Below are 26,774 nucleotides of genomic sequence, written 5' to 3'. Positions count from 1 at the left end.
CTCACACAAACACACTCTCGGATGGCCTCGCACACAGGCACCCCCTCGCTCAGCTCAGAGAAATCCACCCTGCAGTCACGCAACACTCGACGGCGCAATGAAAACAGGAAGGCCGATTCGGTACCGATGTGTTCTCGGCTTCTTGTTTCTCAATCACTGATGACCTTTGCGTGAGCGGTGTTTACAGCATAGTATCTCTCTCTGACCACATTTCATCAGCCGGAGGGGTGAGGCGCGGTCCACACACAGGAAGCGAGTTTGTAACATATTCTATATGCGCATATACATTATAGTTACGTAATCCCCAAGAGTAAGAGTTCAGGTCGTGATGTATTTGAGGTCTAGACACATTTAGAGGTATTTGAGTAACAATATGTAAGCGATAATAACAGATCTCATTGACAGCTCCTCAGGTGGCTTATTAACTTTGAGACGTTAAACCATTTTTGCTGGACTGGTCAGTTTGAGCAGTTTATCCCTGATGTTTGGTTTGACAAGTCTCTGTTAACAGCTCATGAAAACATTGTTTTCTTTTATAGATGTTCTACTTTGTGTTTTTACTCATTTTATGATTGTTGCTTATAAACATGATTCTGAACTGATGACACGTTTCAGAAGAAGAAAACAAAGCGTCCGTTTGGTGTCTCCGGAGTTGAATACATAGGTTTATACTTTTTATAGTAGTTTTGTAGCAGCTTGTCCATAAGAGCTATAACAGGAATTTAGGCCTCTGTGTTGTCTACAGTAAGTGACCCCAAACATAAGTGACCCTCTTCAACTATGCAAGCCCACTTTGTGGCAGCGATTAGAAATATCGCACATATTTTCAACACATTAGGGTTTTTAAAGAGTCGAAGAGAAAGGAAGGAAAACATTATTTCATTTTGTAATTATAGTTTTACTGGACCCCAAACGTTAAGAAAAAATAAACTAAAGACCACAGGTATTTTGGTGAGATGTAGCGACATAGATACTTTCATTACTACCTGTTGCTGTAGTCAGTGTACAAATAGATAAATGTAGGGTTCAAATGTGTACAACATTGTGTTAAACAAGTGATAATGCATGACAGATCTTCTGTCTGTGTTGGAGATATATGTCCAGTTACATGTCGGGGTTTGTCATTCACATGACAATGCAAAGGCTATTTGTTACCTTACGGCCAGCAAACACTCATGTGACTCTGCGTGACAGACAGGGTAACACAAGCTCAGTGCCGACAGGATAACATGTACCACACATCAGGCTCGAGTCTGTGGATTTTGCAATATGAGGAACGTTCCCATAACATGTTGTACATCCGGCGTTTAATGTTGGTGGCATGAAGAGGCATGAAAAAAGACGCAAATGTTTGATATTACGGGCTCATTTAAACACCTTGCATACGTGCGCTGCAGATCTTAATGAAATCTAAATCTCACACGAGAACATTTGATTGAATCAGGTTGGATTACAGACTACGTGAGCCCACGTCTGAGCCACTGAACCCGAGCTGACCCGGGGCAGGAGAGACACCCGGCAGCTGGAGAATGAATCACCGCCATGTGAATCACATCCGTTGTCTTCTTTCTCTTTCTGTCGCTGTTTACGTCTCAGCATGTGTCCCCCATCTTATTGGAACGAAAGTTGGACAAACACAGGGAAAATGCCGAAAGATCTGGAGACAGTTGGGAAGAAGTGGTTGCGTTTCAGACGAGGAGGCGTCACAGCTGTCCCAGTTTTTTTGTTTTTTTTCTTTGCGAAGAGACGAGCAGAAAAAGGGGGAATCCTTCCAGTCTCGTCTCCGATCAGTAAACAACTTCAATTGACTTAGATGCAGCATGATGAGAGGATATATATTTAATTTTTGACAGATCGTAAAACTCACTTAGAAATCTCAAGCACAGGCTGTTCATCCTTAATAATTATTGAGGCAAACTTTTGGATTCCATCTGTCAGCATCTCCACCTTTTCTGATTGTAATTAAAGGAGATTACAGGGAAAATGCTACTGGGATTTTTAAAAAAAAGTCTGATTCTGAAGTGGGAAAAAGAAGTGAGAGAGGAGAAGCCATTGCCTCCAGCTAACATGGAAGTAGGAAGTTGACCTTCGCTACTTACACCCTTCCCCTCCTCAACCCTACCCCACCTTTCTCTTCCTTTTCAGTCAAATTAAATTTTCCCCAGTCGCAGGAGGAGTATCAGGGGGGGATATGCAACAGAGCAGGAGTGGAGGGCGTGGAGGTAGATGGATAGATGTTGGTGCTGTGGTTGTGCGTACCGAGTATCACATTCTGCTATTTTCATTCGGCTCTTTATTGCTCCCAGTTGTTGGGTTAAACAAAATGGGGTGCCTAAGAGAAGAGAGAAAGATGGGGGTCACTCCACCGATCCCGTGCTTTGTTCCCCGGAGGCACTTTGTTTGCGAGAAATGTCACAGTAGCTAAATCAAGCCGAGCCGTGGCTATGAGAAACAGACAAAAGCAGATGGAGGATGGATGGTTGTGTGTGTGTGTGTGTGTGTGTGTGTGTGTGTGTGTGTGTGTTTCATGTTGAGTGGAAACCAAAGGTGGCGTGGATGCAGCGAGCGTGTTGAGATTGGAAACATTTTCTGGAGAGCTGTTCCTCTAAATGTTTGGTGAGAAGAGGAAAGGGAACAGAGAGAATGTGAAACAGGGAGGTTGTGTTGTGGTTTTTCGGCGCAACGACTTATTTGAGGCTGGTTAAAGTGTTGATGGCGTAATCGCTCGTCACTCCACTCAGGAGGATGGCGCCTGTCAGCAACAACGGTGAATATGCCTTATGCTGCTGACAGTAGACGACAAACTGGGTATTATTTCAGTCAATGAGAGGCAGTTTAGATTAGTTATTAGACAAAGAACACAGGCAACAGTGCACAATAAGAAGCCTTTAATTTTGATTCTGTAGTTCTTCTTGGTAGCTTTTTTGTTTTTTTCCTTTCCTTCTGTGTTTTATTGGTTCTGCATGTAAAAGATATTTTTTAAAAAAGTCTGCACCAACAGAAGCTCATCTCTCCCACAGAAAACACTGCTCCTCAAATGCCTCATCAGTAGCCCCACTTTTAATTTGGTGACATCACGTTACGTCGCCTTGTCACACAATCACATAATGTATGCCTAGCTGCTAGTTTGGCACGTAGGAATCGATTCAGCACAGCTGCTCTGTTGTCATTAGCGGTGGGGGCTCAGGCATGTGTGAGCTGGCCAATCAGAGCAGACTGGGTTTTCAAGAGGGGGGACCTTAAAGAGACAGGAGCTGAAACAGAGGGGGAATACAGAGCTGCAGCACCGGGTGTGAAAACTGATGTGTGTTTTTAACATTTAAGTTGTTCTAGTAGTAACCCAAAATGAAATTATGAACCATGCCGTGCTGCCACGCCACTAGACTGTGGATCCCATGTAAAGACTAATGGAGGGTGCTTAATCTGGGCAGAAATCTGTGTGTTTGTTTTTCCCAGTCTTCTGTTTTCTCTCTCTCTCTCACACACACACACACACACACACACACACACACACACACATGAACACACTCACAATCCTGGGGGGGACTGCTGGACATATAGAGAAGAAGTTTAGGGTTAGCTCGAGATGCAGCTCTTCAGGCGAACATGTCACGAGGCTATCCAAGTTCAAATGCAGTTCATTGTGTGTGTATGTGTGTGTATTATCATGCTGTGTTCAGGGAACTCTTTGCAGGCATATCCATATTCATGACAGCTGATGGTGAGTCCATTTGTCCGGCAGTGTTTGTTCCCCTCAGGGAGATCCATGCACAGGATGTAAGTTTTCTTCCCTAACTGCCAAACATTTCTGGAGGTCCATTTTTCTTTTGGGGTTTTTCAACACCTGTAACAGTGAGGGACGCCCTCCTCCTCCAGCACTTGTCCTCCCATCTTCACACTGTACTGCCCCCGCCCCCCCGCTTCCATCTGCTCCTTCAGCATCCTCCCATCTGCTTTACATTGTTACCGATGACTTCAACAAATTGAGCCTTGTTTTGTCTTTGGGTAACTTTCTTTTGATGTCCCTAACCTTTGACCTTTAGAGAGAAAGAAGGGAAAGGAAAGATGAGTCAAACAGTGTTACAGCCCAGGAGGGCACACGCAAAGGACGGTGTTGTTCTCCCTGTAACATGCACACTGCTTCTATTTTGGTGAGCCTGTGTGACATTTTCTGACCCTGGTGTGCCAAAGCGACACAGGAAGTAAAGACTGACACCTAAGTCACAGTGTGTGTGTGTGTGTGTGTGTGTGTGTGTGTGTGTGTGTGTGTGTGTGTGTGTGTTCACTGCTCTCTCCTGAAGTAGGAATCTGAGCTATTTCCCCAGTTACATGCACACTCACACACACGCACACACACACACACACACACACACACACAATCTGCTCTCCACTGCTGCTGTTTTTCCCATTAATTCCTTCAGTCAATACACCCCTACATCAGCTTGTCATCGCACAGCTCCACTCCCGCTCAGCTCTGCCACTCAGGACCAATCACACGCCCACGTTTCAGTCACTCTGACGCCCGCTCCTCCAGCGTTTGGCGACCAGCCTGTCAACATGCCAACAGCTGCCTTTTAAGTCTCAAATAAAGGTAGAGCAGGCATGGCCCCTGGTGACCCATATCTTATGATGCATATCCCTGCTTGAGCAGCCAGTTAAAATGGTCAGTGGCTGTGTTGTACAAGGATTTTTACAGGATTGTAAAGCCATCCATGCATCCATCCTGACTCTGTTCATCAATCACCCTGCTGTCATTATTAACAGGAGTACATCTTCCTCTCTGTCTCTACCTCCGTCTCGCCACTCCCTTACACATTCCTCTCTCCCCTCTTCCAGCTTGTCCTCCCCATCTCCTCCCCTCCAGCTCAGGGGAAACGCTCCGGCCCTCCCTGCAGAGGCCTCAGCTCCGAGCAGAAGAGCTCCATGCACGGTTGCCAAGTCTGCTTATGATAAGCGAACTTGAGATCCTTTTTTTTTGTAAAGTCGCTTACCGATACTTTAAGATGGGTGTCATGCAGATCTTCTTCAAAATGCTATGTGATGTAGTTATATTAGCAGCAAAAAAACACGCCAGGGCAGGCAAAAGGTGACAGTAAAGGCAGGCATTAATGAAAAGCCAGTCTAAAAAAAAAATCAGGAACCGAGGAAATACAAAAAATTAAAATGAGCAAAACCAAGTGCAAACAGGGATAAAGTGCAGGGAACACAGGCAGGATTAAATACGCAAGACTAATAGGAGACATGTGAAACTAATATGGCAATAAAAAAAGGCGAGAAAAACACAAGGACAGGAAATGGAGAGTAAAACATAACACATGAGGATAAATGTACCAAACTGAAGAATGAAACAATTAAACAAAAAGCCCAAAACCGTGACAACAGTAAGTGTAATTATATCATCAAAATCCCTATTACTGTAAAAAACTGTTGTCCCAACAAAACAAACTGATTCCACTCATTATATGCAATTTTGTATTCATTTCTTTGTCAGACAGTTGGCGTTGTTCAAGTTTCTTATAGGAAAAAAAGAAAAACGTGAAATTACAAGGTCCAGACCTGGAAGCCCGTCGCTCCGAAGCTGTTTATGGCAGCGGGGGCTGAAAGCAGAGGAAGCAGAGCCTACTATGGAATATGGAGACTATTAATATAAATGCTGTGGCTGGCAGAGTGTGTGCATTAGCAGGGCATCTGTGTCTGAGGTTTTGAAGGTGTGGAGGTGTTAAATGATTAAAATTGTTCAGACATAAATTTTAAATGAGAGTCAGTAGGTGCACAGCTGCACTCATTTCTCCTCTGGTACATTTTAAGCAGCTTCTTCTGGTTGCCAACAGGGTCTGGCAGCGACTACAAATGGGCAAAGTGAATCAGATAAAGAACAAGAAACATTAGACCTTAAAATCAAGTTCAGTGGTTCCACTGTAGTCGGTATTCAGCTGGAGCGCAGGACACAGTTCACTCCTTAAAGCTATTTCTCATACCCTTCACTTCCAGAGTAATTAATTGCTGTTGCATTAAGGAGGGAAAGAAGGATGAAAGTGGGAGAGGTAGACACGAGGAGGAGGAGGAGGAGGTGCAGGAGCGATGGTTGAGCTCCCTTTGAAAGGGTTGGCAGAGTCAGGAAGTGATTAGGCCACTACAATAAGCCCAATAATGACAATAGGGAAAACATGTCTGCAGCCACAACCACTTAGCATCAAGAGCAGCGCACAGTATGTTTCCTATTTCATTCCAAGAGCGGGACTGAGTGCTGGAGGATGGACACAGGGGAGAGAAAGAAAGAGAGTGAGGTGTTGCTTTACCTGCAGGAGGGAAAGGCTGAGTTACTGCTGTTACGTGGAAACATGGGTTTTACAGTTACGACGGTGGTCTAGCTTTTGAATTTCTAACAAAATTCCTGAAACAATGCACCTTCGATTGCGCACAGAGGCTGACGAGAGCGAGCTTCTCAAATCTGGCTTGGCGGCTCGAGCAGCAATGATCACTCGATTAATTGGCGGAGAGAAAATGAGTTGCCAGCTGTTTTTGCGATACATTGTCTGAGTCATTTTCCAAACAAAAGTGTTTCACGGAATTCGCTGGCTCCAGTTTCTTTAAAGTAAAGATTTACTACAGAAGCAAACGGACACTTTAGGCTGCTCTTTACACGTTTGATTTAAAAAGACATGATCCTGCTCCACTTTCTCAGCTGTTATCACTCGTACTCCAGCACCATGCACGCAGCTCTCGGTTGCTAAGCTAAAAGGGGGGTGGATGATCTTTCTGAAACCTGTGATTTTTTATTTATTTTATTTGCCTAGTCAGTTGCACCGTCTCTTAAAACAACACCTCTGTTGAATTAGCAGGCAGACGGACTGACGCAGACCGGCAGAAGCGTAGGAATGATTCATGGTCTCGTAGCAGCGTGAGGTCCGGGGCTCTAGGCTGGCCGTCTCGCTGGCTACACCGTCTCGCTGGTTTCTCTGCAGCACTCCTGCTACTTCTCACAACTTTACCAGACTTCTCCATCAACAGCAGAAATCCTTGTAACCGAAGAAGGCGGTGGTACCAGCTGCGTCGGTATGGGGTCAGAGGAAGGTGGCTGGATGAAGCGCAGACAGTGAGGAATGAGTCTGATGTACCTGAGAATCAATCTTAAGAATGCCTGAAGGTGCGGTTTGTTCAGGATCAAGTGAAATCGCACAGTGCTTTAGATTCTGAGTGTGACAGGACCTTTGCTCTCACCTTCGTTTTCGCTCCTTGCATTTGAATCGCGTCAGGTCACTTTCGTGCCAGTTAACACAAACCCCAATGCCAGGCACAACACACACGAGCAACAGCAGTTAAACAGCAAGTGCCGCTCGCTTCTTCTCTACTCGTCCCTGCAGTGCTGATTTTGGGGGACTTACCGCTCTGTCTGTGTGTTTTCACAGGGCCTCCGGGGAAGCGCGGAAGGATGGGAAGAAGAGGCGAACCCGGTAAGTGACGCCCACCACCTGCTTTGTTTTGTTTACCTCTCCTTCCTCTCCCTTTTCCTGGAAGACACACTCTCATTGGCTCCCGCGCCGCCTCTCTTTTCCTGGGTGACTGGATAAGATCGAGGGGCCGGTGAAAGCGGTGACCCGTGAGTCAGGCCGGCAGACGATGGGCCGCAGTTGGCCCGTCTCCCCGTCCCTCGCTGTTTGCGCCGACACAGCGCTAACCTTGGCCATGTGGTTGCACTAACTTTGCCCAGATGTCAGTCGTTCTCACTGAGCGGTAGCAGCTGCAGTGCGAGCCCTAATGAGACTCTCCCTTGCCAACATCACTACTCGCCATTATTTGTTTTTTTTTTCTCCCATGCAGACCGCAAAACACTCATCGAGGAACCAAAACAGTGCAGAAACATAACTCTTGTTGCGCAAAAGGGTCGTCATGACATCTAGAGCGGATGTTTAACATGTTTGAGTCATATTTTTCTTGAAATGGTTTTTATTAAGTGTTGACTCCACCAAATTGTGGCACGGCGCAGACGATTTTATCAAAACCTGCAGGACTGCAGTTGTGCTGCAGGATATGTGTCAGATGGGAAAACTTCCGCTCTGGTCATGACTCACTGTTGCAGATGAGACCTGTTCCTGTGAGGATGATGACAAATCACCAGTAAACTTTATTGCTTTACTGTACCGCACCAAGGCGCTATACTTTTAGCAATCAGAGCAGTAGATATCTGAGATTACACTGTACTTTGACTTACATTTGAAGTTGCAGTGTGTAAGGATTTTAGTTTAAAACTTTCAAAAATTAACAAAAAATGTCAACAAAATCTGAAAATAGGACAGTTTTAGGCAGAGTCGGATAATATCAAGGACGTTACATCAAAACCTGTATACAGTGTTGAAGTTGGACCCCATTTATTGCTACGAAAGCTGCTCAGTGGCACCTGAAGCCAAAATGGCTCGACTTCCATCAACCAAGCCGGCTAACTTCTGGTGTAGCACACAGCTAACTTGAATAGAGATAAAATTATTTTATACTGTGGCTCCTCTAGACTGTCCAAATTTTAGACTTTCCAAATGGCTTGGATTCTGATAGTCGAGTCACTTTGCTGCATTGTGTCGCTCCATCGTTTTACAGACGCTTCTTTTGCAACGTTCGCTTGAGAGAAAAAGTCTTTTTGGGCCCCTGTGCATTACTCAACGTTGCATTTATACAGTTTGGCCATTATGAAAATTACCTTTGCTAGTTAACGGCAGCAACAGTTAGCAGTAACTCTGCTTACATGTTCCACCTTTAATTTGAAATAGAACATTTAGTACTGAGCTAAGAGAGAAACTGACTTCCACAGCCGGTTTGTTGCGCTCGGCTAAAGGCCCATTGATTCCTACTGAAGACGTAAATCTTTAAATACAGGTCACTAATATATAGTTCTATTTTCAAAAGGGCTCAATCGTTTTTCATTTCCTATAACAGTTGAGCACTGGACAGTAGTTTTTAGCAAACATTACTCAAACAGGCAGTTAAAATTGTATTTGCAGGATTTGATTACTGGTTGGGACTATTCAGGGCAACATGACTGTGTCTGTGGGATTGACTCACTAATGTGTTTTTAATAGTTTCTGGACAATGACGGTGGCTGCTTTTGGGGGGCTTTCCATGAGATTTGATGACAAAAAATAGCCAAATATCCAACTACGTCTTGATTGACACAGATTAAGGAAACCCCTCTGAGTTCTGCGATTCCATCTGGGCGACCAACCAGGACGAGTAAACGTCTGTGACTTTCATCAGGGTGGGATTTATTTCCAGCCACTTGGTCTTTTGAAGGATTTTCATTACGGGAAGCCTCGCTATTAGGTTTTTTCGCCCTGAGATGGGACGTTCTGTGTTTGTCACAAGATGTTCTGCATCTGAAAAGGTCAATGTGGTTTTGTTTACGTTGCCTCTGTTCGTGTGTACTCTGGCCCTCCTCGCATCGCAGCCTGGGTTACAGTGCGGGGGTAGGTGGCACGGGGAGGCCTGTTGCGCCATCCGTTTTTACAAGACGAAGTTTTTCTATCGGAGAAACAAATGCGAGTGGAGAGAAGAAACAGAACCTGAATAACAGGAAAGAGGGCAGACAGGCGGAATTATGCAACCGACGCCTTGTCTGCTGCATCCACTCTCGCTTTTTCTTTCCCGTTTGGTCTTTGACTTGTTTACCTTTTCTCCGCTGTTTACTTCGATCTCTCTCTGTCTCTTTTTCATTAGCCTCCGTACTCTCACACACCTGTCTCCAAGTTCAGTGGTTAAAGCTGCTCTTGCTGCACGCATCTGCAGCCCGTGTGCTGTTGTTTACCCAACTGTCTGGCCCAGGAGGTCCTTGTCCTGCCGTCTAGACGCAGCTAAACATGACTGACTTGGTCTTCATGCCTCATAAACCCCGACACCTCTCAGTTCTTCTTTCCCTTCTGCACCCCCCCCCCCCTCGTTTCTTCCTCCCTCCCCCCTTCTCCTCTTGTCCCCCCCAAAAAATGCCCCGTCCCTTGAATCAAGAGCAAGCTTCTTTTCTGGTCGTGTTAGCAGGAACGTTTTGTGCGCTCAAATAGTAACAAAACACCACAAATATCCCACTTTTCCCCAGAGGGAGTCTGTTTTCAATCTCGACTTAAACGTTTGGTGCTGCATCCATGCTGATGAGCTATCTCGAACCAGGCGTAGCTCCAAATGGTGCCATAGACCGTGATTTCGTTAACTATCACGCATCACCATCCTGATTGTTCTATAAATATAAATCAGATACATTTAAACCAATCACTGAAATAACGGCTTTTAATGGCAAAATAATCCATTCACTTTGTAGGGGTTTGGATGGTTTATTAGTGCCCTCAGCCTTTTTCTTTTTTTTTTTTTTTATTACAAGAATATTCCATTAAGACCAAGACCACTAAGAATGAGAGCAGCTCTTTGATCATTACTGTTGTTTTTGGTTGGACTAAGTATGAAAAGCAGAGTGCGCTTCTTGCTGCTGAGGCTCAACATCACAGCATTTCAATCAGATCTGAAAGACTGCCCGGAGAAATCTGAGAGACAGTCTGCCAGCTCGCCCCGACCCTTTCCCTCGCCTGTTTGTCCTCCGTCTCGTACACCCGTCTTGACATGACTTCATGTCCTAATGCAAAACATGAGCCGTTATCCAGAAGTCTGTTTATCATAACGGGTTCGCCACAAACTCCTTTGGCAGCGGCTCTAATGAGCTTGTTCTGTACCATATTTAGGTGGTTAATTAAGGTCATCATCCAGCTAACCGCATTGCATGTGCAATTTTTTTGTTGCGCGCTGCATTTCCGAGGAATTGATTGCTGTACAAACCAGAGGTTACTACAACTCACACATGCTCTGCTTCACTTCTTTGACAATGTATCGAGGTATTTTTCTAATGCCTGTTTTTTTTCTCTCTCTCTTTTCTCTTGCAGGTCCTCCTGTAAGTACAATTTCATCCTGTCCAGGTAGTATTATGAAATTTAAAGGCCAATTACAGCAATTGTACACATTACATTGTGTTTACAGGTCTTGAGGAGTACTACTGCATATGCACAAGAAGCTGCATGTAATCTGAAAGATTTCCTCCATCTATGTCCCTCTCTGGACATGAGTTGCACTGTGGGTAATGCAGGCAGCGTGTTTCGAAAAGCTGTCCACTTCCAGCATCGCACTCTCACCACGCTGTTGGACTCATTGTGGAAAGTTTAAAAACAAAAGAGAAGAGCCTGAGACATCACCTCTTTTATTCCACGCAATGCTTCCTCCTTTTAAAAGCCTGGCGCCTACATTACCCACAATGCAACTTCGGCAATGAGGGACATCACTGGAGGTCATTCATCAGATTACCTGCAGATTCCACTGGAGCCACAAAATCCTTTATACTGCTTTTGTCGGCATATGCAGTGGTACTACCCAAGACCTGTAAACACACTCCAATGTATAAAATTGGGTGAGTTACCCTTTAATATTGAGCTCTTACAGTAGTTTTCTGTGGTGCACACTCACACACACACACACACACACACACACACACACACACACACACACACACACACAAATACATATATTATCCTTCACTATGCAAACCATGGTCTTCTCCCACAGCTGTAAAGCATGAACACAGACACACAAGCTGTCACAGAGTCTCTCACACATGTGCATCCACAGAGCACCACAATAAATGGACCACCTAGGGAAGTGTGTGTGGTGTGTGTGCATATATACGTGTGTGTCCGTGTGTGTGTGTGTATGTGTGTGTGTGTGTGCATATTTCGAGGTGATGGCTGGTGAACGGTGACTTATTAGCAGCGAGTCATTCTTCTCAGTGGGGACTATAACTCCTGCTGACACACGCACACAAACAGCTGATTAAACACACACACACGCACACACTCAAGTACTAATGGAGACTGTTGCTATGGTGCGACCTTCCTGGAAAGAGTGAGCCACTTCTGATTACATTTTCACACTTTGACTTCAAATCTTTGGTCACATGTGGCACAGATCAGATTAGCGAAGGTGTGGATGCTAACAAAAGACACCATCACGCTTTTTCCAGAGATTTCGAAAAGGGGAAGATTGTGTCCCACTAACATGTTTTAGAATCCAGGGAATGGTTTTTCCTGTGCAGCTGGTTGACAGTAACTGTGCATGAAACGATGTCTAATTTCTTCTACCGACCTGAACGCACCAAAACTTCCAGGCCGTAAAGTCACAGGAAAGGTGTGGTGATGTCCACAGCTAACAGTCTGTCAAAACAGTTAGTCAAGTCCACCAGCTGTAGTCCTTTGGCTCATGCACCAAGTTTCTGGTCCTGTGTATCATTTAATGTCCGTCTCCTTTTAGAATAAAGTGTGAAAGATCATGTGATGAGTTAATAATATACATACAGCGTGTTGTGTGCAGCTGTTGGTTTCTGTTCTAACCTGTCTCAATGCTTCATGCTCTAATCTCTAACCTCACCAGGGCAAATCTGGACGGGATGGATACCCGGTAAATTTGATTTGTTATTTATCCTGTCACTCTTCGATTCACCCAATCATGCCTCTGTGTTTTTTCTCTTGATTTGTTCTGTTTTTCCGGCTTCACGAGCTTCTATGTCTCTGCTCTCTGTGATGAAATTACGTTCGCTCTGATCATCGCCTGTCTCCTTGCCTCTTTGTGATGTATCCTGCCCCGTGACTGACAAGAGACTCAGATACACAGACGGTTGTACAGCCCTGATTCCAAAGAAGTTTGGAAAATTAAACAGAATGTGTTAATTTGGAAATCCCTTTTGACATATGCTCAATTTAAAACAGTACACAGACAATATATATCTAATGTTTGACCTCATCAACTTCATTGATTTTTGTAAATGTTTGCTTGTTCTGTATTTTAAGCCAGCAACATGTTTTAAACCAGGGACAGGAGCACTAAAAGTAAGTTGTGGGTAACACTGAACAGGTGAGCAGCTACAGTGGAAACAGGTAATAGACAGGGCGGGCTTTGTGAGACACATCGTATGTAGATCATATAGATCTAGATGTAGTATATCCGTGCAGATATAGTAAATAGATATGCTGTAGATATAGTATATTTCCAGACTCTTACCTTGGAGGGTCAAAACTATGGAAGCCTGTTTCTACCAGTTAAAGAAAAGTAATTGATGAAAACTTCATCGAAAATAAGTTTTTATCTTTTATCTTTTTTATATCATTATTATGTTTTTTTTTTCATTATTATGACCTTTTATCTGATAGATATGACTTTTATCTCAATGTTGTCTTTTTTTATCTAATAACTGACTTTTCATGGGAATATTTGACAGAATATTTCCAGTTTAGTCCTCATTTCTTTATCTCTTTAACTGGCTGAAATAGGCTGCCAAACAAATACCCACTATATTATCAAGATGTATGTTCCTTTAATTTATTATTATTATTATTATTATTATTATTATTATTGGTATTATTGGTAATAATAATAATAATAATAATAATAATAATGATAATTTAATTGACTGTGATTGTAAAAAACATATTCAATAATTAGGAATCCTTCATATACAAAGAGCATTTTAACTTGTAAAGAATGAAAAAGCATGAATGATCTCTAAGAAAATAAATCACTCAAAACATCTGGCGGGCCAACTTTGGCTCGCAGCTCTGGTATTGAAAACATAGTATACTGTCTTGGGAACACTTTGTAAAACTGCTGTTGGTAAAAACAGTTGGTTTGCAAATGAGTGCATTCTGTTTAAAACAGGGTCCCAACTCTTTTGGGGTTGTATTTAAGCACAAGCAGACGCTGAGTGCCAGGGTGGCAAGATGACATGAAAGGCTTTTTTTATTTTCTTAGGCAAATGAAACATCTCAACTTACTAACTCGAGGCAGAAAATAGTGACATAAAACATATTTAGCGCACGTGTAAAAATGAGTAAACATGAGCAGCAGTAAATATAAAGATTTGATCAGCAAACACAAACCGCAGGAGTGTAAATCATAGCCAAGAAAATGTGAAACATTCATCTGCAGGGCGCAAATCATAGCCTCCAGTTTCTGAAAGGGGTTTCCTGGTGTTTGAATAATATAACCGTGAACATACAGAACTACTGAATGCAAAGCAGATCACAAGAGTCAGCTCTTGTGTTATCAGGAGACGTAGCGGCCTCTTGTGGTCGGACAGACGCTGACTGCTGGGAATAAAAGCAGCTCATGGCTCTGCTGCTGATCTGCGGTTCAGGCGTCGTCAAACGCTCATCATCAGATAAAGATACACACCACACTTTTATTCGAGGGGTTGGGTCGGATTCATCGGAACTGGATCGTGTGCTGTGTGTGTGTGTGTGTGTGTGTGTGAGTTTGTTACATGCCCCCTGTGTGTTCTTGGGTGTGTTCTTGTTTGGTTTTGTCATGTTGCTTGTCTCACTTTTTTTTTTCTTGGCCAGTTCATTACCCACGGGGCTCGCTCCCCGGTCTGCCTGGCACTGCACGGCCCTCCTGACGGGAAATGCCTGCTTCTAATTACACACAGGTGGACGGCGCGCACACACAGACGTGTGCGCACGGTTGTGTTTGTTTGCTCGTGACTCTATTCATCTTTGTCACCGTCCTCAGTAGAAATCCCACCTCCGTATTGGCACATTTCTAGCTTTCAAACATCTGCCTCATTAAATGATGCATTGCAACCCGATCTGGGCAAATCTCCCCAGTCTAGTTAGCATAATGAAATCAATCTTTTTAAAGCTCTGTAATCACATAGATGAAACAACTACAAGACGACCAGAGGAGCTCTGTTTGCTAAGTGTAAGTGGCGCCATCCTCTTATGATGCATCTGCGCAGGTATGATGACTAAGGAAGCTGCGCGTATGGAGTTACAGTGCAACAACAGTAGATTAATCATACAGGCAATTAACATGGACAGCATATTATTTCATACAGCAGCAACAGAGATGATCGAGTTTCAAGGATTGAAGCTTAAAAGGGCCATTCTTCCTGTTGGGTGGAAGTGTTTGTGTATCTGTGTCCATATGTGCAGATGTGTGTGAACTCCATCCAAGCAACCACCCATAGTTTATGTAGATCTCTGTAACAAAGGCCAGAGCTGTGGAGGTGGTCAGAGGGGTGGGTGTGTGTGTGTGTGTGTGTGTGTGTGTGTGTGTGTGTGTGTGTGTGTGTGTGTGTGAGTGTGCGTGTGTGTTCACGCCAATAACATCTCTCACATGGGCGGCTCACATGGAGAGGGCATGCGCACATCAACACAAATGGGTCGAGTCAGTTTCCGGACAGCACCGCGGTGCTGTGCTCGCGTCGTGCCAGCGACTCGTGCCAACAAATTTTCCCTCTTTATTTTTCCATTGTTAAAACAAACAGATCGATCGCTTCTCAGCACTTTCTTCTTGCCCTCCTTCACCCCCCATTATGTCCAACTCAAGCCTTTAACCGTCAGCAGGAGACTTAAGTCTGTGACTACACACAAGCACGTAACAGAGTGAACAGAACAAAATGTAGTTGTGAGGAGTAACTAAATACATTTCCTCAAGTAAACTTTTGAGGTACTTACTGATTATCTGTCCCTTAGTTTTCTTGGTACTACTCATGTAACGTAGAGGAGACATATTCTGCTAATTTTTCTGTACCTAATTTTATTTTGGGTGTCTAATAGAATAGGTTTTCATACTTTAGCGCTCAAAAAACACAGCATTTTGCTAATACTGTCCAGTGCGGACTACTGGCGAGGCGTGCATGCATAAAACATATTGAGTGGTTGAAAGCTGACTGGCACCATTTCTATCTTTCACACCTGTCACAGTTGTAGTTCAATAATGGTGCCTCAATATGACTTAGGTAAGAAAAAAAAAACAAGCAAGGCAATTTGCTTTCTCTATACAGTTATTCTTAACCATTAACTTATTCTCAGAACTCTTAGAATGATTAGAACTATTTTTCAATAACTTTTGTCGGGAGGTGGTGGTGCTCATGCCACTTTTGTCCACAGGGGCCGCCAGAATCAAGAAAAATAAAAGTTCCTTAAAGCTGCTTTAAGTTATAAATCTGATAATTATTCCACCGCTGAACAGGATCATATAAGCTAGATGTTTGCCAGTGTGTGAGCGTGCATGTGCTGCACTTCATTCAGGCAGCACACACACGTCTGGCAGTCGTTAGGTTCGTCAGACTGATGCATGCAGCAGTCTGCATTTATTGAAGCATCGCTAATATGATAAACAGTGTTAATCACATGTGGTGTGTGTGTGCATCTCAAGCATACCACTGTGAAAAGTGTGTGTGTGTGTGTGTTTGTCCATGCTGATGTATGTTTTCTCTCCTCATATAACCCCCTGTCACTTCTTCCTCTCATAAATCACAGGCGAGTGGTTTGAGTTTCAGCAAAGAGTCTGGCCCCCCCCCCCCCCGTCAAACAATCAAAATCAGACAGACTGACAGAAGTGCGGAGGGGTAAACACACACCCCCAGACACACACACACACACACACACACACTCCAGATGATTATTCATACGCGCAGTCACCAGCGTGCCCAGCCGCTACGGCGTGTTTATGCGAAAGTGCCAGTCTGCGACAGGCGGTGGACCTCGCTCAGCAAGAACAGGCCGATTGGGCTCCATTGTTCAGCCCTCCAGGCCTCGGAGATTAAAGCCAGACAGTCACCCAACAACATGTCAGTAATTTTCTGTCCAGAACACACAGCAATCTGGTATGTTTCATTGTGCTCTTTGTTTTTTGTTTTTTCTTTAAAGAATCAAATGTCATGTATCACAAATTACGTTCATGTAGCTGTAACACAGAGCGGAGTTTTGTCCCCGTGGCAACATGAAATATCTGGAGACAGGGAGGGACTGAAAAATATGGTCGGTTGATCGATGCGAGTGAAGAGAGAAGAACGTAGTCCAAACGCACTCACCGTCACGTAATCAAGCCTAATGTGCGCGACACACGTTACTGCGCCGTGTGTGTTTCCTCACTGAGACGCCTGCTCTGATGTGCAGACAGCAAGTTTTTTTCACGCCGCATCCTCAACAATTACACCCTACTGGATAATTAGCAGACTGCGCCGTAGGGAGCGCACAGTAAAGACAGCAGAGACACCCCTCACCCTGTTTCAGAGCACTCACACACACACAAACATAGACGGCGACGTATGCCCTCCTGCAGGCCGAGTTATTTTCCAGAAATGTGTTTAATAGCCATTTAATTGGTTGGAATGCTGAGTCGTGTCTCTTTTCCTTAAAACTTTTTAATCTGCTAAGGGACGCTGCGGGACAAGATGGCAATGCAGACGAGGAATACACACAAAGGAACCACACACACTGCAAAAGGCATTATTTTATCCTCCCCCCCCACACACACACACACACACACACATTCACTTGAGGTTTCAGTGGTAATCTCAGGCCTCTTTTCTCACTTTTTCTCAACGTTAATCTCCCAGGTTTTTTTTTTTTTTCCTCCCTTCTTCGCTCCTCTGTCCGTCCTCCTTGTATTTTTTTGCTCTGCAGCCTGATCCATTTGCGGTGTGAGATGAAGAGGTTTTAGTAGGGGCTTTTTCTGGTTTTGGCATGTTTCTATTTTTATTTGAATTCCAGCTCGTTTTCCCGCCCCTGCAGACTGAAGCGTGTGCTGGAGGTTCGTACAGTACAACAATGCAGCTATACAGAAAGGAATATATTAAGGGTCACATATCAAAATCCAATTTCCTCTGGCTCCTGTGTTCCCGACTCGTATTCACATAAACCCTACAGGCCCAGGTTTCCCTCGGTTTCCATTAAAGCGTTTCTTGCGACCTCTGTTGCTGATTTAAAGAAGGGCTCGTATATTTTAAAGAATCTTATCAGTCATAAAGGAGCTTCCCGGACCGCTGAATTATTTCTCCAGGTAGTCAAAGTAGATCTGGGTTTTATTTTATCCCATCTTGGACGCCAGTTAAAGGTGCACTGTGTAGTTTTTGTTTGGAAATTGTAGCCACACGAAAAACATCTTTATTGATGTCCAAACAAACTAAACAAACAAACTCCAATTTCAACCGCACTGTTTTACTTTGTTTATATTTGGCGGACCCTGCCACATGTCTAGCTTCAAACAGTGTTCTGGGGACCTTATTTTCCTCTGAGAGGAGCTTGTTTATTAAGTTATGGAAAATATTAATATTTCTGCATGTATATTTATATTATATTTTTGCATTATTCCCTTGTTGATATTGTAAATTTCTCCTCCCAAACTATGTAGTGCTCCTTAAAGTGCAGTAAGCTCGTAGAAGTTACAGTAATCTACTGGATGCAAACCTTCAGCTGCCAGATATTAGATACAGGGTTTTATTGTTTCCCTCTTCCTTTCTCTCTCACACAATGGAAGACACACACACACACACACACACACACACACACACACACACACACACACACACAGTTCACAGGTCACTGTGTGGCTTGTTAGCAGCTATAAATCAGTCTGTGTTTGCTCACGGTTCAGACTTTGCAGCAGCTGATGACCTCGCCATGTACACCTTGTCTGCTCATCCTGCAGAGTCTTGAAGGAGCCGGGCCCTGATAAACGCTGCCAGATGCAGAGATATCACATGCACGTTGACACACATGTATAGCATAAATCCGGTGACGCACTTATGAGAGAGGGCTCGCCGGGACATTTTTAGGCTCACTTTTAGCCACGCTGCATTTAATAGAGCGGTGAAATGACAAGCTGCCCTGTCCTGCACCGTGCTGTATGTAGTCCAGTCCAGTGAAAGAAATACAGAGCATTACATCTGTGCTCTTTCACTCTTCTCAACGTTATACAGTCATGGTGAAATTATTGCCAAACCCGATCGGTCCCCCTCATTTGTTCCACCCCGATCTCGGCCGCCCACTGCTGATTTCACGAGGGGCCCTTAATCAAAAAGACATCAGGAGCCTCAAAAGCTTTCTCGCTCGGCTTTTAATAAATCTCTTATATACACATTAACCACTTGCTTGTATTTGAAGAGAGTTTATAGCCATGCTGTCTACGTTGTCCCATTACAAGACTAAAGAGGGGCAGCGAATGATCACATAAACTATTAATGATAGCAGCTCCAAAGCATCATTCCCTCCGCCTTGCTCCGTCCATCCATCAAAGCAGGCGGCGACGACACTGTGGTAGGTTTTTTCACGACAGGACCTCGGGCCCGATAGCACCCACGGGGCTGGTAAAGCAGCGAGATGAAGAGAGAAGCCCTGTCCGAGGCCTGAGAGGACGATTGTTAATGATGGTTTCCAGTCTGCAGAGCCACCAGCGCGGGGGAAAAGGGGTTTTGCAACACACGACTTGAGAGACCTTGTAAAAACTGTTAGCTTAACATCGAGCCCGGCCGTTAAGGAGGAAGTCAACATTAGCCTTTACCGCATACATCACATTTAAGTGTTTTTTTTTTGGAAAGTTTGATCCAAAGCCAACACGGTCCGTTTTGTGTGAGTAGGGATCTAAAGGCTCGTTCCCTTTGAACTGAGCGTTGCTTTGCAGAGGAGGTTCAATGACTGCTCGACTGTTTTTAACGGGGTAAACAAAGTGGACAACTTCAACTGCTGTTTCAGCACTTGGGTGAGCTTGGATAGGAACTTTAAACTGCCTGTCGGATTATCTCATCACCGCAAACACACAGAGACAGGACCGATCCAGCTGGACCGAGTCCAACCTCAGTCCATCACATTGGACACTATACGCTCTAAAACCTACAATGATTATAAACCACAGCCACCTGGATGCCTCTGAATATCTGAGTCTTGTCTGTGCACACAAGAACTCGCGGTTAACTGGGGCAGGACATACAAACATTGTTTAAAACTCCTTTGCTCTTTTCCTACTTTTACATCCCCAACTCTCCAATAATTGTTTCTCCCTGTCGCTTACATGCACGCTTTTTATTGTCCTCTTTTTATATGCTGTCTTGCCAGATCCACTCAAGTGTTTTTCCTAAGCGAAGATCATTTACGTTGTTTCTTGAGAGATATATGGAGACAAGACTCAAGCATTATGAAATACTGATGAAGAACAGCTGGTTTGTTATATTTTGAAGGGGGAACATAATTCTGTCAGTGGATTTAAAACAAATAGTCTTCACAGCGTTTTAATCATGTTCTTTATTCACAGCAGGCTTAGGCTAGAGTAGACGAGTAGGTGTCGCTGGAGAACTGCTATGAAAGGGAATAGATTTACAATTCTGGGAATACGCTTAATCACTTTCTTGCTCAGAGTTACATGAGAAGTTTGATGCCGCTCTCTTGTCTGTGCACTAAATACGAAGTTAGAGACTGGAAACAGTTAGCCAGTCTGAAGGTGGGAAATCAAAACTAGGAACTTCTTACAAATGTGTACATTATATCTTGTTTTCATAATCAGTATGAGAAAACAACAACTGTATAAACAACAATTTGCAGTTTTTTTGGGGTAACATGACGGGCTACAGACGGAGGCTAACACGGACGCTAGCTTCGCCCTGGTTCCTTCGTCAAAAACGTTCAGGATTTTACAACTTGATTTAGGATTATTGCAGACAACAAGCTCTGTGTCAAATGTATGATTCTCTTAGTGTTGTTCAGCAAAATTATCTTCACAATTGAACACCACTTTTATGGCTTTTGAAGCGTAAATGCAGTCTACCAGCAGTCAAAAGCAAATGTTAGCTAACCGTTTCATGGTTCTAGCGTGCCGTGCTCATGCTCAGCGCACTGACACGAGAGCGGTGTTAGTCTCATCTAGACAATTCATTCAGTGGTTCTGTGTCAGCCTGGTTCTCCTAACTTTAGCCTTACACATTTGTCTTTTCATAATCTCTCTTTATCTGTCTTCCAACAGGGTCCACTTGGATTGGACGGGAAACCAGTGAGTATTGCACAGAAGCAGTAGACGTAAAGAACCTCGCAATGGCGATGTGATTGACAAAAGTTTGATTTTAATGAGTGTTTCTTTCCTCTCAGGGTTTACCAGGTCTCAAGGGAAGCCAGGTACACCATCACACACCTGTTGTCCTGTTTTGGTTTTCTAATCACACGGCCTATCTATTACACCGACTTCACACTCAGAGGTTCTCTAACTGTGAATCCAGGTGGGTGTTTGGCCTGTAAGACAGGGGATGGTAGGCCAAACTTCATCAATCATCTTTACTGTTCCTCAGGGGACGTGGCAGGCGAGTAAAAGGCCCACGGTAGCCATCTCGTTCCTTGTTCCACTTCTTAAGTCATCCCAGAGCTCGCAGCCGCAGGGGAATCATGGCTCAACTGAACCGGGTGCTGAAATCCCCTTTGCACTTCACCTCTGAGTGCCATCCATCACCCCTCCCCCCGAAACCCCGCCGCACTCGCAGACACACCCAGGTGTAGCGTGAAAACAGGCGAAGCGGAGCGAATGGGTTACACACCGGTGGGAAAAGCTGAGGGAAAGAATAGAGTTTATAAGCTCTACGGCGGCTCTTTAAAAAGTCATTATGGTGCCACTCTTCCCCCCAACCGCTCCCTCTCTCAGGTCTCTGGTCTCTGGAGTCGTCTGCTGAAATGTAAACCCCCTCGCAGCAGAATGAGAGCTGTTTGAATTGCTCCTCTCCAAACACCGTTAAGCTGTTGTTTCCTGCTAGAGGAGACATCAAGCTGAGTCTGTCCTTAAAGAGGGCTCTCCACGTCGCTGAGGGTCTGCAGTAAACCCCTCGGCAGGTGTGACACAGATCACAGCACTCAAGAGATGTGAGTGAGCGGGAAAACAGGAGAGCAGAGGATGAAAAGATATTTGATCTGTCGACAGATGATGGCCACCGGAGACACAAATAGTTTAAGGACAGAACAATAAACCTAAAAAAAACTAAGATAAGAACAAAGTTGCAAAGCTTTGTGAACCATCATCAACACAAATCTGTCTTTTTCAGTCTTGTGGCCTTTGTAGTAGATGGACATAGTTTATTTAAAACGCTCCGTTTAATAAAACGTCCAGTAAGTCGACTTTGTCAAACTGCTGTTCCCAAGGTGACAAATGGACCCGCAAATGTAACAGCAACTTTTAAAATTACACAACTGATATATATAAAATAGATGATTTATATTGCATCTTTAAGGTTGAAAGAGCATCACATTTATATTCCTCTGTGAGACTGCGTCCAGCCTTTCATCAAAAGCTGTACCTATATGTTTAGTTAAGAAAACACATGATTCTGTTTTATGAGTGCGCCTCTGAATCAAATGGAAATCATTTCATAGACGTGTTCCAAAGTTTTTATCTTAGGTTATCTGCATTTTTCCGTCTCTGTAAAGAAACTTCTGGAGAGGAGTTGAAAATAAAAGCCAGCTTAGTTTGACTAATGATTCCGCAAGATTTTGCACTGACTATCCAGAGGAACGGGGGAACTAGAGAAGCTGCACTGAAACTAAAAGCTGTCAAAAACTCCTATTTGATGAAGACACACCTGGAGGAGTATCAGTCGCTGTCCTGCAACTTGAAGTAAGCCTCCTATCTCTCGTTTCCCTGGACTGAACTGGAGGAGGGAGCATGCAGGAGATAAGCTGCCGCCTGTCATCATGTGGCCGCTCACATTAACAAACTGCTTATCCTCCGCACCAGACCGTCTCTCCAGCTCCGTGCTCCCGAAGACGATTAGAGCCCCTGTCCAGACAAAATGTCTGCCAGACAGAGAAGACGTGAGGAAAGGAACAAATTAGATGTGGAGGGAGGAGGATTCGAGGCAGATCGCATGGCAGATTTAGAGACATTGGAATCGAATGAAGGCAGAACAAGGGAGCTAGTGTCGAAAATACATTTTGGGCTTTGTGAAAAGAATAGAGACGTCAAAAAAAGGGCGCGGGGGTGGGTTACAAACTTCTCACTGTGGTCACTCGCAGTCGGCCTGTTTGTTGGTCTGCGGTCTGCAGTGCCGCTGAGACAGACAGAGAGATGGACGAGGGCACAGCACAGCCCAACTAGCAGGGACTAACTCATCCGCGGGCCTGGTGTTCATAAGACAACGTCAGACTGTCCGCCGTGTCACTTTTTGTTAGTGTCTCCCAAACTATCCGTGAGTGTTTGCAGTTTGTAGTTTTTAAAGAGACAGGAGCCAAAACAGAGCGTTTCAGGGGCGCCGCATAGCTCAGTCGGTAGCGCGCGCGACCCATGTGCCGAGGCTCTGCAGTGGACCCGGGTTCGACTCCCGGCCCGGGTCCCTTTGCTGCGTGTCACTCCCTGTCTCTTACCCTGTTTCCTGTCTATCTCTTCAGCTGCACTATCAAATAAAGCCAGAAAGGCCAAAAAAATATCTTAAAAAAAAACAGAGCGTTTCAGACAGAGGGGGAATACAGAGTGCAGCACTGGACAGTGTGAGAAAACGGATGTGTTTACATTAAAGCATGTCACTCTATTCTAGATGTAACCCAAGATAAAATTCTGAACTTGAAAATGAGCACAATGTGTCTCCTTTCTCTCTCTGGGAGAAAAACTGGTGGAGGAACAAAGGAACACGTTGCTCTTTCAGTTTTATCGTTCACCAAAATCATTTTTATCTCCATAAGAAGAATCCTAAAAGAGATTCCTCCCGTCACGTTGTCTTTTTGTGAAATAAGCTCAGATAGAAGTGGCTTGTGATTGAGCGGTCTTGATGGCATGTCTGCATTAAGCGGTAATACCGCTCCCCCTTAACATTTGATTGAATGCTCCCCTTTGACGCCAGCGGAAGATGTACTGTGTTGTATGTTGCTCATAAGAAAACTGATTTATCTTCTCTGTCTCCCATTATCTCCTCCCTCCTACAGGGACCAGCCGGACCCAAGGGAGAAAAGGTAGGCTCTGCTTCAGTGTGGAAGACAAGTCAATGCACTGTTTGGATGTATTTCTCACAATAAATAACAGGCGGACTGCTTCAGAAAAACACAAATGCACCGACACACACTTACACACAGCCTCACAGGTGTTCTCTGCATCGCCCTCCCACGTTCACGGTTTCACTGTGCGCCCATCAAACGAGCCATAGATTACATGTAGTTATGTAGGAGCTCATATGTCTCCACACATTCTCACGACAAAGCACTTAACAAGTTTACAGGCCTTCCGCAGGGCTCGATGATAGCCAGATGTTTTCCCGCTCTGTGAACCTCTGCCCGGCCTAAAATGTTAGTGACCGTACAGTAAGAGCTGCAGGAGCTGGCAGAGGAGGCTCGTGCGTGTGGTCAATTGTGCACTGATCGGTAACTTTTTTTTTTTTTTTTTTGCACTCGAGCGAAAATTGCCCAGATAAACGAAACCACAAGAACAACGTGGTCACAGTAAACAGCCTCTGTCAGGGCAGGAATCAGTCTGGTGAGCGTGGATTGCAAAAGACGGCTGATGCTGAGGCCCCCATCATGTAATCGTGCTAGTAGCTCTGTGACGAGAACGTGAACGCCAAATCCTCACCAGAGAGCTGAAAAATCCTCCCGGCACGTGCACCGAGCCCATCGCGCCACATTGGATGATTCCAGTTGTGGCCTGTCAAATGATTTATACAGCAAATGTCGACATCCTGAGCTGCTTTGGGGACGGATGACCTCTGAGTCCTTCCTTCACAAACACAAGTATTCGTTTTTAAGCCTGTCTGTCACAGCTTCTGTCCTGTGTGTATACAAAGAGATAATAAGTGCTGACAATTGCTATTTTCCTGTTTTTCTCGCAGGGTGACCAGGGAGACATTGGGCCAAGGGTAAGTCATGTTTTCTTTCTTTGCTTGAGAATGTTTTTGAATGTTAGATGTGAATTTTTGAGCCGTTTTTCACTACAGCTGACCCGGCTGAAATGACATTTCCTTTAACGTTTTTTTCCGTTCTTTTCAGCGCATATTTGCTAGCTTCCATTTAAACGTTCCTCCCATTTTTTTGTCCTCTTTCTCTTGTCTCTCCCTGTGTCTTTTTAAAATTTCAATCCTCCTTTCAAGCGGAAACTGCACTTTCCATCCCAGGAAAGTAACATGTTTGGTAAATCATTTTTTTTGCCAAGATGTACCACTGTTGTGTCTGTACAGTCAACATGAAATTATAACCAGCAGCGCAATTAGTTAAGCTCTGAACAAAGGGAACATATTAAATGACTCATCAGTGCACCTGAATTGAAAATGGTCTTTATCGAGAGGAAACCTACATCGACACAGAAAACATATGCTGCTGAGAGTCAAACCCAAACCAGACAGACCATGACCAAGTGGAAATCAAAGTCAAGGAAGAGAGGAATTGTGAAAAACTACCCGTCACTTCCTTGTTATCACGCTTTGGGGCCACTGAGCATGTGCAAACAAACACATCTGATCTCAAGTTTTGCCAAGTTTCGATCCGTCCACATAACTTTCAACACTCAAGTCTTTGAATTATTCAAAAGAAAAGTGTGTTTATCCTCCGTGGCTTCCCCCAGCAACTGCACCAACAACACAGTCTGGCTCCTGTGATGAGGTTTGAGTCGCCCACATCTCCAAAGCCAGAGATGAAAAATGATGATATTAAAGAACGATGGAAATACTTTAGCCTCACCATCGAAACCCGACGGTTGGGGAAGTGCTCCAGAACTGCCATCCAGTCTCAACCAAGCTCTTCTTTTTTCTTTTTTTTAAATATATTATGGACTAACCTCACTCTGCATCTGGTCCATGTTGTCAGTGTTGTCTTTTCATGTGATATCATCCCACCAACCAGAGGGTCTATATAATTATCTCCTGCTTTATTCACTGTGGTTTGAAAATAACCCCCCTGAGCTTTACTTGGTAAACAGCTTGGATTCTTTGAAGAAGCCATGTACCCGATGAATCCTGAATATTTCTCCAGTTTTATTATGTTTAAAATAATTTATCAGGTCGAGGTTTCACTTCTTCACATGCGAGATGATGAGCTATTGAAGAAATGTATGCGTGGTTTGGGAGTTTAAACCCAGCGATCTAAACTGTTAATATTTTCATGTGTTTTTCTGCAAGTTTTCTCCATTTCTACTGAGATGGTAAATTGTATAAAACATCATGAAGAACTGAAATTACACGTCAGTTAATTAAGAAGCCATTCAGGAAAAATTCAATCTGCAACAATTTTGATTGACGGTATATCTTCAAGCAAACATGACAAAAGTTAAGTGGCTGTGGCGTCTTTAGTGTGAATGTTTGCTGTAATCTTCACATTGAATATGTTTGGATCGTTCTGACAAAACAATGGATTTGTTCTTAACTCGGTACGAAGACACATAACATTTACATGTATGCATTCAGCTGATACACATAAATCACATGGCCAGCAGAAGGTTCTGAATATTTGTATGAACTTAATCCAACAGCAATGGTAATTATTTTTTGCAGCCACAACCCCGTTGCTCATCTTGATATGTTTTCCACGTAATGGTACTATTACTATCCATATAGTATGAGGACTGTAACTCCACTTCTTCAACTTTCAAAAATCACACGTAAGATATTTATACAAACTACAAGTGCTCCTCTTACAGAGATTAAACCCCCTTTTCTAGCCACTTGCCACTTGCCTTTCTTATTAATGACATTCTTTAGCAACCACCCAACAAATGAAAGGGTTTGGAATAATAATTAGAAATGGCTGTGTAGTCATAAATCTAAGAGTCGGGGCCTGACAACGCTGGCAGAATGTTGCATGTAAGAGTGCTGGAATGAGACTGAATGGCTATTGTTTTATAGCAGAGGACAAATGGAGTGTAAATTTGACAGGCCTGCCAAGCAGAACTATATTTATGATGCGGCGCAGAAACATTACAGGAATTCCTGATTGCCATCGAGGCGTACGCCATTTGATTTCCCAGCCTAACCTTTAGAT

General features: G+C 44.0%; 1 protein-coding gene across 9 annotated transcripts in view; it reads left to right on the top strand.

Moving 5' to 3' along the window:
- Positions 1 to 26,774, top strand: part of si:dkeyp-44a8.4 (collagen alpha-1(XXIII) chain) — a 124,589-nt gene that overhangs the window by 80,275 nt on the left and 17,540 nt on the right. For 8 of the 9 annotated variants that reach the window (XM_037076220.1, XM_037076225.1, XM_037076219.1 and 5 more), the window contains exons 3-9: positions 7,410 to 7,454; positions 10,911 to 10,918; positions 12,445 to 12,471; positions 20,809 to 20,835; positions 20,931 to 20,957; positions 23,739 to 23,765; positions 24,635 to 24,661. In XM_037076220.1, the coding sequence (XP_036932115.1) occupies positions 7,410 to 7,454; positions 10,911 to 10,918; positions 12,445 to 12,471; positions 20,809 to 20,835; positions 20,931 to 20,957; positions 23,739 to 23,765; positions 24,635 to 24,661 (188 nt within the window). The remainder of the gene's footprint in view (positions 1 to 7,409; positions 7,455 to 10,910; positions 10,919 to 12,444; positions 12,472 to 20,808; positions 20,836 to 20,930; positions 20,958 to 23,738; positions 23,766 to 24,634; positions 24,662 to 26,774) is intronic. The other variant, XM_037076223.1, reaches the window with a different exon arrangement.

The sequence above is a fragment of the Acanthopagrus latus genome, chromosome 18 (assembly GCF_904848185.1).
Source record: "Acanthopagrus latus isolate v.2019 chromosome 18, fAcaLat1.1, whole genome shotgun sequence".
Lineage (NCBI taxonomy): Eukaryota > Metazoa > Chordata > Actinopteri > Spariformes > Sparidae > Acanthopagrus > Acanthopagrus latus.
Note: the sequence above shows the minus strand (reverse complement) of the source record. Positions and strands in the feature narration are given on the sequence as shown.